Source organism: Penicillium cosmopolitanum (assembly GCF_028827165.1).
Source record: "Penicillium cosmopolitanum strain IBT 29677 chromosome Unknown utg000009l:1.0-9042332.0:1.0-9050551.0, whole genome shotgun sequence".
Lineage (NCBI taxonomy): Eukaryota > Fungi > Ascomycota > Eurotiomycetes > Eurotiales > Aspergillaceae > Penicillium > Penicillium cosmopolitanum.
Genome location: NW_026622679.1, coordinates 2,874,582 through 2,887,246, shown reverse-complemented (window position 1 = coordinate 2,887,246; position 12,665 = coordinate 2,874,582). Strand labels below are relative to the sequence as shown.

The following is a 12,665-nucleotide window of genomic DNA, read 5'->3' as shown; positions in this document are numbered from 1 at the left end:
GCAACCTCCGGTGCCCAACGGACTCGGTATCCCCAACCTCCCTAATGGGTCACGATCTGTTCTCATTGTTACGTGATGATCTCTATCCCAAAATGACAACCAGATCTTCTGACGATGTTGCCACAATCAAACAGTAGAACCAGCTCATCGCCATTAGTCTTCTACGTGTCATGTCAATGTGACGAAGAAATCCGGAGATCAACCTCCTAAATACTTGCCACTTAACAAATATAAACCGAGGTGCAAATTCTTAATATAACATCGTCTTTGCCCAATTGACTCCTGCTGCAATATTCTGCCTTCAACAATATTTTATTTGGTGGTCCAAGAGTCGGTAGAGTGTTGTTGTCTTGCGAGAATTTGTCCCAGGAATCAAAGAAATCTCTCTATCATTTTGTTGAAATCTCTCTATCAAACAAAATGCCCCACTTCAAGGAAGGACAGCGAGTCAACTACAAGCCTGTCGGCGGTATGACTCCTATGAGACCAAAGCCAGGTTTTTATACTAGCTGACGATTGAATTCTTTTCGCGAATAGGACCAAACTCCAATACCAATAAGAGTACTGGCGTGATCCACAACGTCTGCACCTCAAAGTCTAGTTTGACCGGCCGCATCGTGGAGGCATCGGAAGCAGAGCCGTGCTACGAGGTACGTCTAACGAGGAAGCCGATGCTGGGGTCCGACTCTCAATACTCTTGGATTCAATGCTCATGGCTTGGTGCAGGTCGAGAATGTGAACACGCACAAGAGATCTGCCGTTAAAGAGAAGAACATTATTGGGCCCGCCGAATGATATTGTGCACTGAGCTGGCTGATTATGCCGAAAGGTTGATACTAAATTGAGGTACATAGTCTGAAATTATACTCCTGTGCCCGAGCAACCTCGTGGATTTCTAGCTTAAGCTCCACCCTCGCTCTCTCTACATCTCATCTACTGTCAATGCTGTCCAATTTAAAATCAACTCTTCCACTGTTTCGAAGACAGGCTTCTTTTCACCATCCTGGATAGGAATCTCAGAACTTCGACTCTGTTGTTTCCCCCTCTCGTATAAACTGGCTATAGCAGCAGTACCTAGACCCGCCGCAACCACGGGGGTTTTTCTATGGACTCGGCTTCGAGAACGCGGTGACCGTGAACGAGTTCGCTGCCGCTCAGCGAAGCCAGGACGATTGGCACCGATCAAGCCTGGTGGCGATCTGTTTCGGGTTCGACCTCGAATGAATTCTTCATCGGCAGATTCAGCTCGACTAGGGCAATGGACCGCGTGAGAAAAGGAGCATCTGCAGTAGCGAGTTTGACTCTTGTCTTGATTGGAAAGCAATTCTGGTTCGTCTCCATCTTCATCCTCTCCATCCTCCCCATCATCATCTTCGTAGTAGTCGTATTCTTCCTCTTCATCGTCTTCGTCACAACTCTGCAAGACCTCATAGCTTGAACTCTGGATGGTGGAAACCATTCTTTTGAGTGCCTGAACTACGTGAGGATCTTGATTTTTCCGGTATTCCTCAATTTCGGCTAAATGCAGGTTCATAACGCCATTTCTTATTCTCAGATGTCGAGTGTCCTCCAAACTTGACTGGCACATATCAATATAATTGATAAAACTTTGGATTAGCTGACGATATGATTTCAAGTCCTTTTGCATGGCTACTCGCTCAGCTTGGGACATCCTCGGAAATGTTTCTCCGGTCTTGAATTTCGGGGTGTCTGTTGACTGTGCTGCCGTGAACATTGCTGTTGCACCCTTATCTTCTATATTTGCACGGTCGTTGATGTGGACCATCTCAATAGATCTTGTCAGGTCATAGTATTTTGCCTCACTCTCTTGTTTGTCTTTGAGAAGTAATTGAATCATCTCACGCTGGTCTCCAAGTACAGCAGCATCATTTGTCCTGTTTAAATCTCATTAGTCATAGCAACTTCGATGTCAAGCCCTGGGAATAACTTGAGTTGTACCTGCGAAGCTGCCCAGCATACATGATCGCATTGAGCATGAGCAGCATTGTGGACTTCAATCTCTCTAGATTACTTCTCAGCAAATCTATATCCGAGCCGAGAAAAGCAATGGTGAGCTTTTGAGCTCGGAGTTGGAAGCGACCTTTCCCAGATCGAGCATTTCTTTTTTCAATTGCCTCGTCGATCCAGATGAACATAAGTGTGCACTCATCTAGCACTTCTTGTGCTGTCTTGAATGCTTTCTCGGAACAAAGTTTGGCCTCCACGTCCTGACGAAGAGTCGCTCTTAGCTCTTGAAGTATCGCGCATGTGAGGGATACTTCACTAGAAAGGCTATTCATGGACTGATTTGCATCTTTGACTCGGCGATAGAAAGAGCAGAGCTTAATTGAGAGTTTGATGCCGAGATCGGCGATCTAGGCTATGCTTGCAATAACACCAATCACTTCGAGACCTGACATTTTGCTGTGTCTTTCAAGTATACTAGGTGATAAAATTCATCATTATTATCGGGTACCACTAGATCTCAGTTGTACATGGCATTGACAGAGCAGACTGCAGTACAGATAACTTTGATGTTTGGCATGTCAGCACGAAGTGCGGGGCATAGTCAAATTGGTTAGCTCGATTTTTTAAGAATCCATGGAGCTACTGGATGAATATGCTCATCATATTACCGGGCATCTTATTAGAGATCTGAGTCCCTGACTCCTGTGGGGACTAACTTGGACCACGTCGTCTAGCGGGAGGACCTTGCAGGAAAACCTTGGTGGCCTTTGAACGAGGGCATGAGTTCGTTCGTTCATTCCTGCACTCATCCTAGATCTTCTCTTCTCTTTTTTAATCTTTACGGGACCAAAATTATCATGAACACGAGTATATTGACTATTTTTAAGAATCATACGTTGAGTTGGTATTCCAGACACCCCCGCCAACGGGCTATACACAAGAGAAAGGAAAACCCAGACCGGATCGCATTGTTGAGAAGGCGAACAGAGAATGGACGTGGCAGATGGCAAATGTACAAAGTGGGTATTTGTTGAGGTCATGCAATACAGGTCCTGTCTCACAGAGCAAGACTTTTAAGCCTGGTTGGGCCAGATGTCGTTGGCAATGTCACGGACAAGCTGAAGCTTGTTAATCATGCCATTCCAGTCAATAGCGTTACCCTCACGGTGAGAAGCAAATCCACACTGGGGGCTAACGCCGACCTGGTTTAGGGCGGCCTCGACAGAGATGTTGTTGCCCTCGGCGATTATCTTGGCGGCATTGATGACGCGCTGCTTCATCTCCTCCTTGTCTTCCATGGTGGCGAACTTGCTGGTCACAACGCCGAGAATGACATTCTTGTGAGTAGGCAGGTGCTTGAGGGGCTCGAAGCCACCGGAACGCTCAGTGTCGTACTCCAAGTAGTAGGTGTGCACGTTCAGCTCCTGGAACAGCTTGATGGCAATGCGGTCATAACCACCCTCAGAGAAGTGACGGCTTCCGACGAAGTTGCCGCGGCACAGGTGAACACCGACGTGCATGTCCTCGGGAAGACCGATGAAGCTATCGTTGTACAGCTTGATGTACTTCTCGAACATATCATCCGCGGAGTAAACGTTGCCCTTGTCAGCCTTGAAGCCGTCCAAGAACTTCTCGGAGCAGAAGTCTGTGATTCCATATGAGTTTTGCGTTATTCAACGAGATGCGCTTGAGTGGAAACTTACAGGCCAGGTTAGGGTCATCGTACTGCACGTTGCGGCATCCAGCATCGTACAGGATCTTCAACTCGGCCTGGTAGGCCTTGGCGATATCACCGAAGTACTCCTCGTCGGAGCTGTACACATCCTTGGGGTAGGCCTTACCCTCACGGTAACGCAGGTGGTACCAGTTAGGGGCAGCGAGAGTAATCTTCAGGTTCTTAACCTCGTCTGGGGACACACGGCTAGCCAGATACTTGAACTGGTCAACATAGGTGCTTCCAACGTGCTTGATCTTTCCGGTGCAGAGAACGGTCTCGCCGGGCTTGTGGCCAGCCTCAAGGAAAGCAGCGATATCGGGGGCGTAAGGGCGGAAGATATCGGTCTCAAAGTCGGTGACCTCGTCGAAACCGTCAAGGCCGGGGAAAAAGGTACCCCAGAACACTACACCGTTGTCAGCATGACTCTGCAATAAGGTCTACTCAAACCGCCTTTGGCACGCTTAGGGACACTTACTGTGGCGGCGGTACTCGCCATCCGAGATACCGGAGTAGCCGAGCTTCTTCTGGGTATCGACGATATCGTTGATGGCCTTGTCTTCAACGGGAATGAGCTGAGACTCGGGGACCTCCCCCTTCTCAGAGGCAATCTTAACATCCAGGAGCTCCTGGGGACGGAGCAGGGAGCCCAAGTGCTCCGCACGGAAAGGGGGGTCTTTGATGAAGCTGAGGAGCCATTATGGAGGAAATGCTAATTGCAATGAGATGAGTATTCGACGAGGAGGCAGATGATTCTGCAGGTGGAGTTCGCCGACTTACAGCAATGAGAGATATGTGAAGGACAAAGTTGGAGCTGGAGAAGAGGGGAGAAAAAGAAAAGTCGGGGAGACGGAGAAAGCGACAAGAAAGAGGGGCAGAACCAACACATCGCCATCGCACGCGCACAGGACTGCTGTTCAGTTCAATTCAGTCCAGTCCGGATGCGATGTTGCCCCACCAGGCAAAAAAGATGGACATCTCCACATTCTACACGCCTATCGGAACCAGGCAATTGTTCAGTTGCCTCAATGCCGATCAGCACACATCCTGAGCTATAAAAACATATTTTTTAGCAATGGAATTGACCGGTGAGTATCGGAACTAAGGCGAATTGACAGATTGAATTGCTCAAGGAAGCTCTCCAGGTCTGAAACTGAAATTGAAGTATAAAAGAAAGAGGCGAATGCGGGGCGTTGCTTGGCGTTGACTCGGGGTAGTCAATGTACTACGATACTAGTAGGGATTGATACTCGTACAAAATACAGAGTACGCAGTATAACTTATATGAAAGGACATGAAGGTAGGAGCACTCATGCTCCTTAACTTGGGAAGTACTAGTACATATACATACTACTGTACCCCTCTGGGGTATGCAGTCTGATTGAACTTGTAGATTTGGCTGCAGTACCCCACCTTTGGGGGGATTCCCGGTTGGGGATCGATCTAAAATTAAACATTCACCAACGCTTGAGCTTGATAATGTTGGTTCTGTGTCTGTCTATAACAGTCTATTTCACCATCTCTTCTAAATCTGCATCTTTATACTCTACTAGTATGTAGTGTATTCAATACAGCTACTCCGATGGGGAATACTCTTAATTGGTTCCAGCTGAGTCACCGCTGACCAAGAAGCCAAGTGGGCTGCAGCGCTGCTCAAGTGGGGACCCTCCGGCACTTCGACCTGCTTCTTCTTCCCGAGTCCTCCCCATGCCAGTGCCAGTGCCAGTGCCAGTGCCAGTGCCACTGTGAGACGACCTTCCTATCATGCCGTGTCCCCTACTACAACTTCCGAATGAGTTGTTGCATCACATCATTACTATATTGGCCCCCGAACCGCCATCTCTGGCCCAGCTCTATCTGACTCCCAATCCTCATCTTGTTCGATCGGAGCAAGATAAAAATCTCAAGCACCTTGCTCTCACCTCGAGCCAATTTCTAGATTTGGTCAGGCCGATACTCTTCTCACATGCTTGTCTAGAGCTCAAAGATGAGCCTGACTTCCGCACCTTTCTGGTTCGCTCGAACCTGAACCGCTATGTCACTTCTCTCGTGGCCATCTCTCCACCGACCCCGGTATATCCGGATGATCCATCATGGTGGCGTAGAGTCCTCCGCTATCTAGATCCAGATCGCATCACCCTTCTAGCCCCACCAGTTTTTATAGGAGAAACTCTGAATGCATCCGTTCAAGGTGGTTTCAATTGGGCATTTGAAATCGACCTTCAGATTTTGCAACTGGAGCGAGATACCTGCCCCCCTCGTGATCTATCCTCGTTGCAAAATTTAGAATATTGTACTAACCTTCTCACGGCTCGTCCATGGACTTCAATGACCTTCAATGAATCCTCTTCTCTCAAGGCATATCACCACTACGAATATTTCCTTGGTCGCGTCCCCTCGTTTGTTGGTGAATGGGGGTTTCATCTCCAGCCACCGGCACACTCACCGGATGCCGACCCAGAACCTCCGGCTCTGCCGGATTTAACGACAATATTAGAGACCTTTGTCTCATTCTCCTATATCGCTGTCTTCCCATTCTTCAACCACATGGAGCTCATATTAAATACCATTGCCAAAATGGCCAATCTGCGCCAACTGACTATTCAATTGGCTCCCGATGTCAACAACCACGCTACTGAACTGGAGCAACGTGGCTCACTTGATCCAAATGACCCTTGGATGGAATTGGAGAGTGCGTATTCTATCATAGGATGGCATATTGATCAGCACCCGTCTATCGTCGAATTCCGCAGTCGAGATCTTCACGTCGAGGCGGTACGCGATGATCTGATCAGGGTCTTGCAGGATAACATGGGAACAAAATGGACATATGATGGGAGTGGGACATGGAGACGGAATTTACCATCGGTCAAATAAATTAGCAGCGATGTATTAATTATCTGAGCGCAGCAAGATCTCTTGTAAATAATAACGAATATAGTCAGGGCACTAAGTACAGTACCGTCCCTGATGACGCAGTCTGAGTTTGAATACGATCAAATTACAATGCAATTATCAAGAAACCAAATGGTAGAACATGTTTCACTAGCGATGTTTGAAAGCCATTCCAAGGTTATGCATCCAATGCCATTGTTCTTCTGCGATGATTTCGGTCCATGAGTTGTCACCAGCGGAACTTGGTAGCTTCTTACAGCGCTGGACGCATTACACAACCCTCACAACCGGTCGCCATGATTGAATCAACACTTTAAAGCTGAGCAATTGCGCGTTGATAATAGAGACATATTGATATTCTCTCCCATGTATGCTGTTTTACTGTTATGATGCGTATGAGTTGGTAACCATCGTTGGCAGTTCAAGTCACATGAAATGGTAATACAATAATTTACTTGAACAGCCGCCACCCCACCGCTTTCTCCTATCATGAACTCTCCAAGGTTCAATTCACAAGCTCTACTAAACCATGATCAGTAATGGCTTTGGCATCGAACGCCTATTCTGCCGAGCCAGCTTTCCCTATCCTAGCACATTCTCTTCTCCCCCAGCCACGAAGTCCAACATCCCCCAGCGGGCCTTTGCATGCCAGCACAGACAACAATGACTGGGGCCTCAAAAGACACTGGGAGGAAGGCATTCAATCCTCTCAATCAACGATCTTCAAATGCGGAGCTATAATTGGATTCTCCAGACTAAGGTCCAGGGACAAAAACAATGATGATTATATCGCTCAGGTATCTTCCACTCCACCCAGTTGCATGCACATCATCTCACTCAGGCATGTCAGATTCCCCGACATCTGCTCATAAAGAGTTTATCTGAGAACCCCGCTTCATCCGAGCCACGCGCCTTTATAATATTTCCGCGTGGGTTCGAAGCTTTCGCTCCTAGAACTTTACTCAGTGTCCTGCAATCGAGCCCAACCGAGCCAAAGCTCTCTCGGGAAGAAGCAATCAAAAGACTCGACACCGTGCAATTACTACCGGTGCATAATTTCCCAAACGCAGCCCAGGCCATCGGTCAGGTCTCGGGGTCACTTCAAAAAATTGAGAGGTCAAGGCAGCAGCAGGCAGATAATACGCGAAACAATCAGCCCGTGATTCTGATCGTGGTTGGACTCGACACCCTCGCCGAAGGTGTCATTCGAGCATCAAATCCAGTCAGAGGAACGGCCTTATTGTCGGCAACTCTCCGTCATTTAAACCGCATCTCGCAGGCCCACGCTCCATACCTCTCAACTATCCTCGTCAACACCAATGGAATTGGTCCTGCAGCATTTGAATCAACCCATCAACAGGGTCCAAACCGGATCAAGCCCCAGGACGAAGATACTCGTCCGTCGTGGGATGATGGCATTCACTCGGTCTTTCAAACACCAGGATCGTCGCCTCTTTCTACTCTTCTCATGAAAACGCTCGACCAAGGTATTGATACACATATTCTCCTATCGGACATCAAGACCTCTCAGGTTGCCGAAGTGATCAAATCCCGAGTCGGACCTGGGCTCGGAAAATGGAGCGTATGGACGCCGAATACGTGAATGATATTGGTTACCATCGCATCGGCTTTTAATTCAATTCAATTGCTGCTATTGTTACATAAATATTTCACTATTCAATAATCGCGACACCAGATCCAACCTCGCAAAGCGCCATACCGATGCCAATGCAAATTGGGAGAATTTTTTCGATTGTCCTGTATCCAATCTTTTCTCCCCAGAGCTAGCTCTTACAAATACCAACTCCAAGCCATGGGCCATGTTTTTTTGTCTCAGTTTTAAAAAGGGGGGTATCAAGCTTTTTTTCTTTGTCACCATTCACTAAACACATACCCACCAAAGGAGAAAAGGAGAGAGAAGAAAAACCACTGGTGGCGAGTTCTACCCGGACCCAGAAGGAATATTCTCTTTCTCAGCCCATCTTCTTAGAACGGCACTTTCGGCGACATAACGTGCCTCTTCCTCGTATCTGGCAAGATCCTCGTCTGCAGTGGTCTCTTCAAACAAGATATCTTGCTGCTGCACTTTGATCCACTGCTTGTGTCGCTCGCACCGTTTCTTCGTGCAGACACCACGAGTCAAAAAGGCCAATTCATCCTCACCCTCTCCATCCATGGCTGTATCGCCATCTGCGTCGGTGTTGCCAGGCAAACTAGCAGCCATAGCCTCGATCGTGCCCTCTGCAAGCGCCTTCTTCCCGGCTTCTGACAACCGCCACTCGTCGAATTCCTCGTCCGACCACGAAACCCGCGAGTCGAACCCACAGATATCCTTCCATCCGCCTTTCGGCTCCTTCTGCTTTAGCTTTTCCACCAAGCCTTTGGCCCGCGGTCGCAGAAGCCCCACGAACTTCGAGCGTGCAGCAAGCATCTCCTTGCGGTGGAGAAGGTCGTCACGCAGCTTGCGCAGCCTTGCCATTTGTGCGGCTTCCTCGGGGGAATACTCCACGCCTTTGGGGTTGATGTCAAATCCATTGCCGACCTGCAGCCATGTTTCGCTCTTCACCTCAGAATTGGGAGTATTCTCCTTTGTAGAAACTGGCGGGGAGATGATCCGATCACCTAGTCTGCGAAATTCTTCAACCGAGGTCACGCCGAGTATAGCAGCTTTGAGGTCACCGGCCGTGAGAATACCGCCCATGCTACCTAGATCTTCCACTCCTTTTCGGGCTGATCCAAGCTTAAATTGGCGAGTCTGCTGTCGCATGAATTCCTGGCCATGGTCGTCGGAGCAGTACTTGCTAGGATTCTTGGGAGTGGCGCGTGCCGGTTTACGACATTCGGGGAGACGGCACATCGGTTTCCATGTTGTGCGACCTTGTCCTCTCTCTTCACAGTTCGGACCTGTCATTTCCCTGGTTAGATCGGATTCGCGACCAGTGAAAGAAAATACATGAATGGGAACTTACAGATGTATCGCTCGATCAACTCTTCATCTCTAGCATCGATATTGACACATTTTCCATGATACCAGTCTTCGCAATTGCCGTCGCACCCAATCATCCATGTGTGGTTATCGGGTCGTCTGCAGATGCAAAAGAGCTCGTTCGGATCTTCGACATCCTCCTCATCTTCATCTACAAGGCGTCTCCTCGCTCCTTTCTTTTTCTTCTTCTTTTCCTCGGGTGCCGGGGACCCTGCGATGGAGACAGAGTCTTGCTTTTTGCCTGGGCCTTTGCTGGCACGAGATGCGGGTGTATTTGATCGACGTCCGTCAGCACTGTCTGCATCCACGTCATTCGCCTTGCGCTTCTTAGCAGCCGGTTTCTTTGCCGTGCCTTTCTTCGTAGTAGCGGACCCCGCTTTTTTATTTGATGGGGGCTTGACTGATGTCGCGGGTGATGAGCGGTCGGAGGACGAGGCACGAGAAGCTGTTCCATTCTTCAAGTTGGCAAGTTTCTTCGATGTCGGATAATCGCTGGTTCCGTCGAATCCTAGCGATTTGGTGTCCAAGTCGTCGCCGATAGGGAATTTTTCCAGGGTTGAACTTGTAGGTTCCGTTTTCACGGATGGCAGAGCGATGTCTTTGCTTGCAACCAATGGCGCACTTTTGCTAGAATCATAGTCCTCGTCATAAAGATCAAGCCATGTATCGTTTCCACTTATTTGTGGGCCAAGCTGGAGATCCCTTAATGACTTGTGCACTTTCCGAGCTCGAGCAATGCCAAAATATCCACTTTCCCGCCACCCAGTAAGACCCACGATCCGATCGTCCTTGACGATGACTTTTGCCGGTGTCAAATTATTGTGCGTGAAGGAAAGATTCTCCTCGCCGCCCTTTCCAGCCAGAAGTATCGACCGTTCCGTCTCGCGCCCTTGGGGTGGTGCTTGTGTATTGAGACCGCGGCAAATGTAGGAAGGTTCGGTAGGAGAGGGATCGATCGTTGAAATATGCTGCAAGAGTTGACGGCACTGGTTTTTGAAGGTAGCCACTTGCTCGGAACTTAAATACCGCCACGCCACGTCCAGAGAGACGCCCGGTACTCGTGATTCCACCGTCACATTCTTACCCTCAATTGTACCACAGAAATGTATAATCGGAACCGTGACTCCGATTTCACGCAGCGATTCCTCCACTTTCCGGGCCGCGGAAAGTTCGTTCGCATTGGCGCACGAGTATCGCTCCGCGACTTTGACGTCGACAGGATCATGGTCGACTCGGATGATCACACTGCCAGCAGCGAATATCTCCCTCGGTCCCGATCTCTTGAGTGAATATTCCGGGGTGCAGAATCTCTGCGCCACCTCTTGCCAAAAAGTGTTCGTCTCCGGATCAGACTGATGCCAGCTCTGGTAGCGCGGGGTGAAATCAGTGGAATGCGGGGTGTAGCGGCCATATTTCACGCTCTGGGCGATAAACGGGTCATCGCGCGGAATCCTAGCTGGGTTTGTTTCGTAAGGGTTGGTTGTTGAATTGGAGGCTTCTGCGCCTTCGGCGAACCCGTTGGTATGAATCGCGCCGACCTCCATGTCCGGCGCCATAACGACAGTTAGGGTATTTGAGGCACCGATCAATGTGGAAATGGTATTCTCTGTATATTCCGAGTATTCGCGCAGATTAATAGAGTTCGCGCCTGGTCAGACGAGGCCGGTTCACAGCTTATCGATCGAAGGGTTGGAGGGCTGGGCTAAATGCGGAGTCCGAACGAGAATGTTTCCGGCATAATGGGACTTGTATGAACCCGTTTGGTGCTCCAGATTCCCGGTCGCAGATTCCTTATGCTCACACGACGAGGGATACACGCCTCAGGGGCGGATCGAGGGGGTTTCTGTCGACTGGGCGGATTTCTCACGGAGGTTCGCGCGGATTCTGCAGAGCTGATACCAGGCAGCGGCGCTCGACCAATGGGCAATCTAGGGGTAGTTGGAAGTGATGAAGAAGGTAGGATAAATCCAAGAGCAAGTTTGGATCATGCAACCCCCCCGATATTCAGTGTGTTTGCGTCCCTTGATTGTCGTCGCTTTGTACCAAAACTCCGCGGTCCAGTCTGCGATCACTCAAGCTAGGAGGAAGGCGGTGAAGGCGGTCCTCCACGCGACAGCGCGCCGCTGTTGCCGAGCCACTTTGGGAACTTGCACTTACACTATCCACGACACTGCCCTGGGAATTTCTTGCAAATGGTCTCACAGCACAGGAATTAAAAGATTGCTAAACATTATGCCTTTCAGTAGCTAGACCGGACTTACCACAGCACTCTAACCACTCACTATCTCCCCCTCTCACAATCCTGGTTCGTCTGGATATCGATGATCAGTCTCGTTGCATATAGGCATATCTCTTGACACACCATTATCTAGCTTTGATCCTTCCGCAATTCTTGGGCTGGACTGGGACGAAAACACTACGACACCCAATCCTACAGCGATCCACCTCTGAAAGTATGGACCATTCATCATGTCTCGGGATTCCCGCCAAGTCGAACATTCACCTTCCCATCTCATTTCAAACGACTCGCTTCCCAGTGGGGATTAGTCGACATATACATGCAGTCGCCACTTGTCTAGGCTGGGAAGGTGTAAGATGCATTGTTGCGGTTCTGGCCCCCAAATTCATCCACGTAGGGGTTCTTCAGTGGAACATCTCAGGGGCTTCCAGACTGGATAATGAAGATGCAGACGATAGATGTCATTTTGATCATCCATTTTGCCGAGCATTTCATACATGCAGCTGGTCTGAGTGGCCAGAACGTGCCGTCAAATTAAAGGATTCCGACGCCAGTGAATCCATCTATCCCAAGAAGAGAATGTGCAGATACATCATGGCAATGCAACCACCAGTTAGTTACAGCGAAAACAATGCATACGATGAGTCGTCAGGCATTGTTAAACAAGGCAGGAGGACCACGAGGTACATTGTCCATTTGCAGGCTCCGAGTGGCTATGCCTTCAAGAAGTACTTCATACGTACGAAGTAAGATTAAGCTAGCCGTTGACGATCATCGACAGTCCCATGGTGTTGGGTCTGCCGTTGTCGGGAGATACTTATGCCCCGACTTTCCGGGTTCTGGCCATGGGACTATCGTATGTA

The 12,665-nt window shown here is 49.2% G+C and overlaps 5 protein-coding genes across 5 annotated transcripts; 2 read left to right on the top strand and 3 right to left on the bottom strand.

Annotated features, from left to right (window-relative positions):
• Nucleotides 1-420: 420 nt before the first annotated feature.
• N7509_009193 (hypervirulence associated TUDOR domain-containing protein) lies at nucleotides 421-795 on the top strand (the record flags this gene model as incomplete). The annotated part of the gene is made up of 3 exons (XM_056633830.1): nucleotides 421-469; nucleotides 538-650; nucleotides 727-795. 3 exons carry the CDS (start codon nucleotides 421-423, stop codon nucleotides 793-795), a joined length of 231 nt encoding a protein of 76 aa, XP_056484450.1.
• A 127-nt stretch (nucleotides 796-922) lies between these two features.
• Nucleotides 923-2,006, bottom strand: N7509_009192 (polyamine oxidase; the record flags this gene model as incomplete). Its single annotated transcript, XM_056633829.1, has 2 exons — nucleotides 923-1,895; nucleotides 1,960-2,006. 2 exons carry the CDS (start codon nucleotides 2,004-2,006, stop codon nucleotides 923-925), a joined length of 1,020 nt encoding a protein of 339 aa, XP_056484449.1.
• A 1,035-nt stretch (nucleotides 2,007-3,041) lies between these two features.
• N7509_009191 (cobalamin-independent methionine synthase II family protein) lies at nucleotides 3,042-4,368 on the bottom strand (the record flags this gene model as incomplete). The annotated part of the gene is made up of 3 exons (XM_056633828.1): nucleotides 3,042-3,613; nucleotides 3,672-4,088; nucleotides 4,161-4,368. Coding segments are annotated over 3 exons (1,197 nt in total), but the record flags the coding sequence as incomplete, so codon positions are not given.
• Nucleotides 4,369-5,446: 1,078 nt separating this feature from the next.
• N7509_009190 (F-box domain protein) lies at nucleotides 5,447-8,180 on the top strand (the record flags this gene model as incomplete). The annotated part of the gene is made up of 3 exons (XM_056633827.1): nucleotides 5,447-6,521; nucleotides 7,115-7,374; nucleotides 7,428-8,180. The coding sequence occupies 3 exons, from the start codon at nucleotides 5,447-5,449 to the stop codon at nucleotides 8,178-8,180; spliced, it is 2,088 nt and encodes a 695-aa protein (XP_056484447.1).
• A 339-nt stretch (nucleotides 8,181-8,519) lies between these two features.
• Nucleotides 8,520-11,119, bottom strand: N7509_009189 (putative PHD transcription factor; the record flags this gene model as incomplete). The annotated part of the gene is made up of 2 exons (XM_056633826.1): nucleotides 8,520-9,481; nucleotides 9,547-11,119. 2 exons carry the CDS (start codon nucleotides 11,117-11,119, stop codon nucleotides 8,520-8,522), a joined length of 2,535 nt encoding a protein of 844 aa, XP_056484446.1.
• Nucleotides 11,120-12,665: the final 1,546 nt, after the last annotated feature.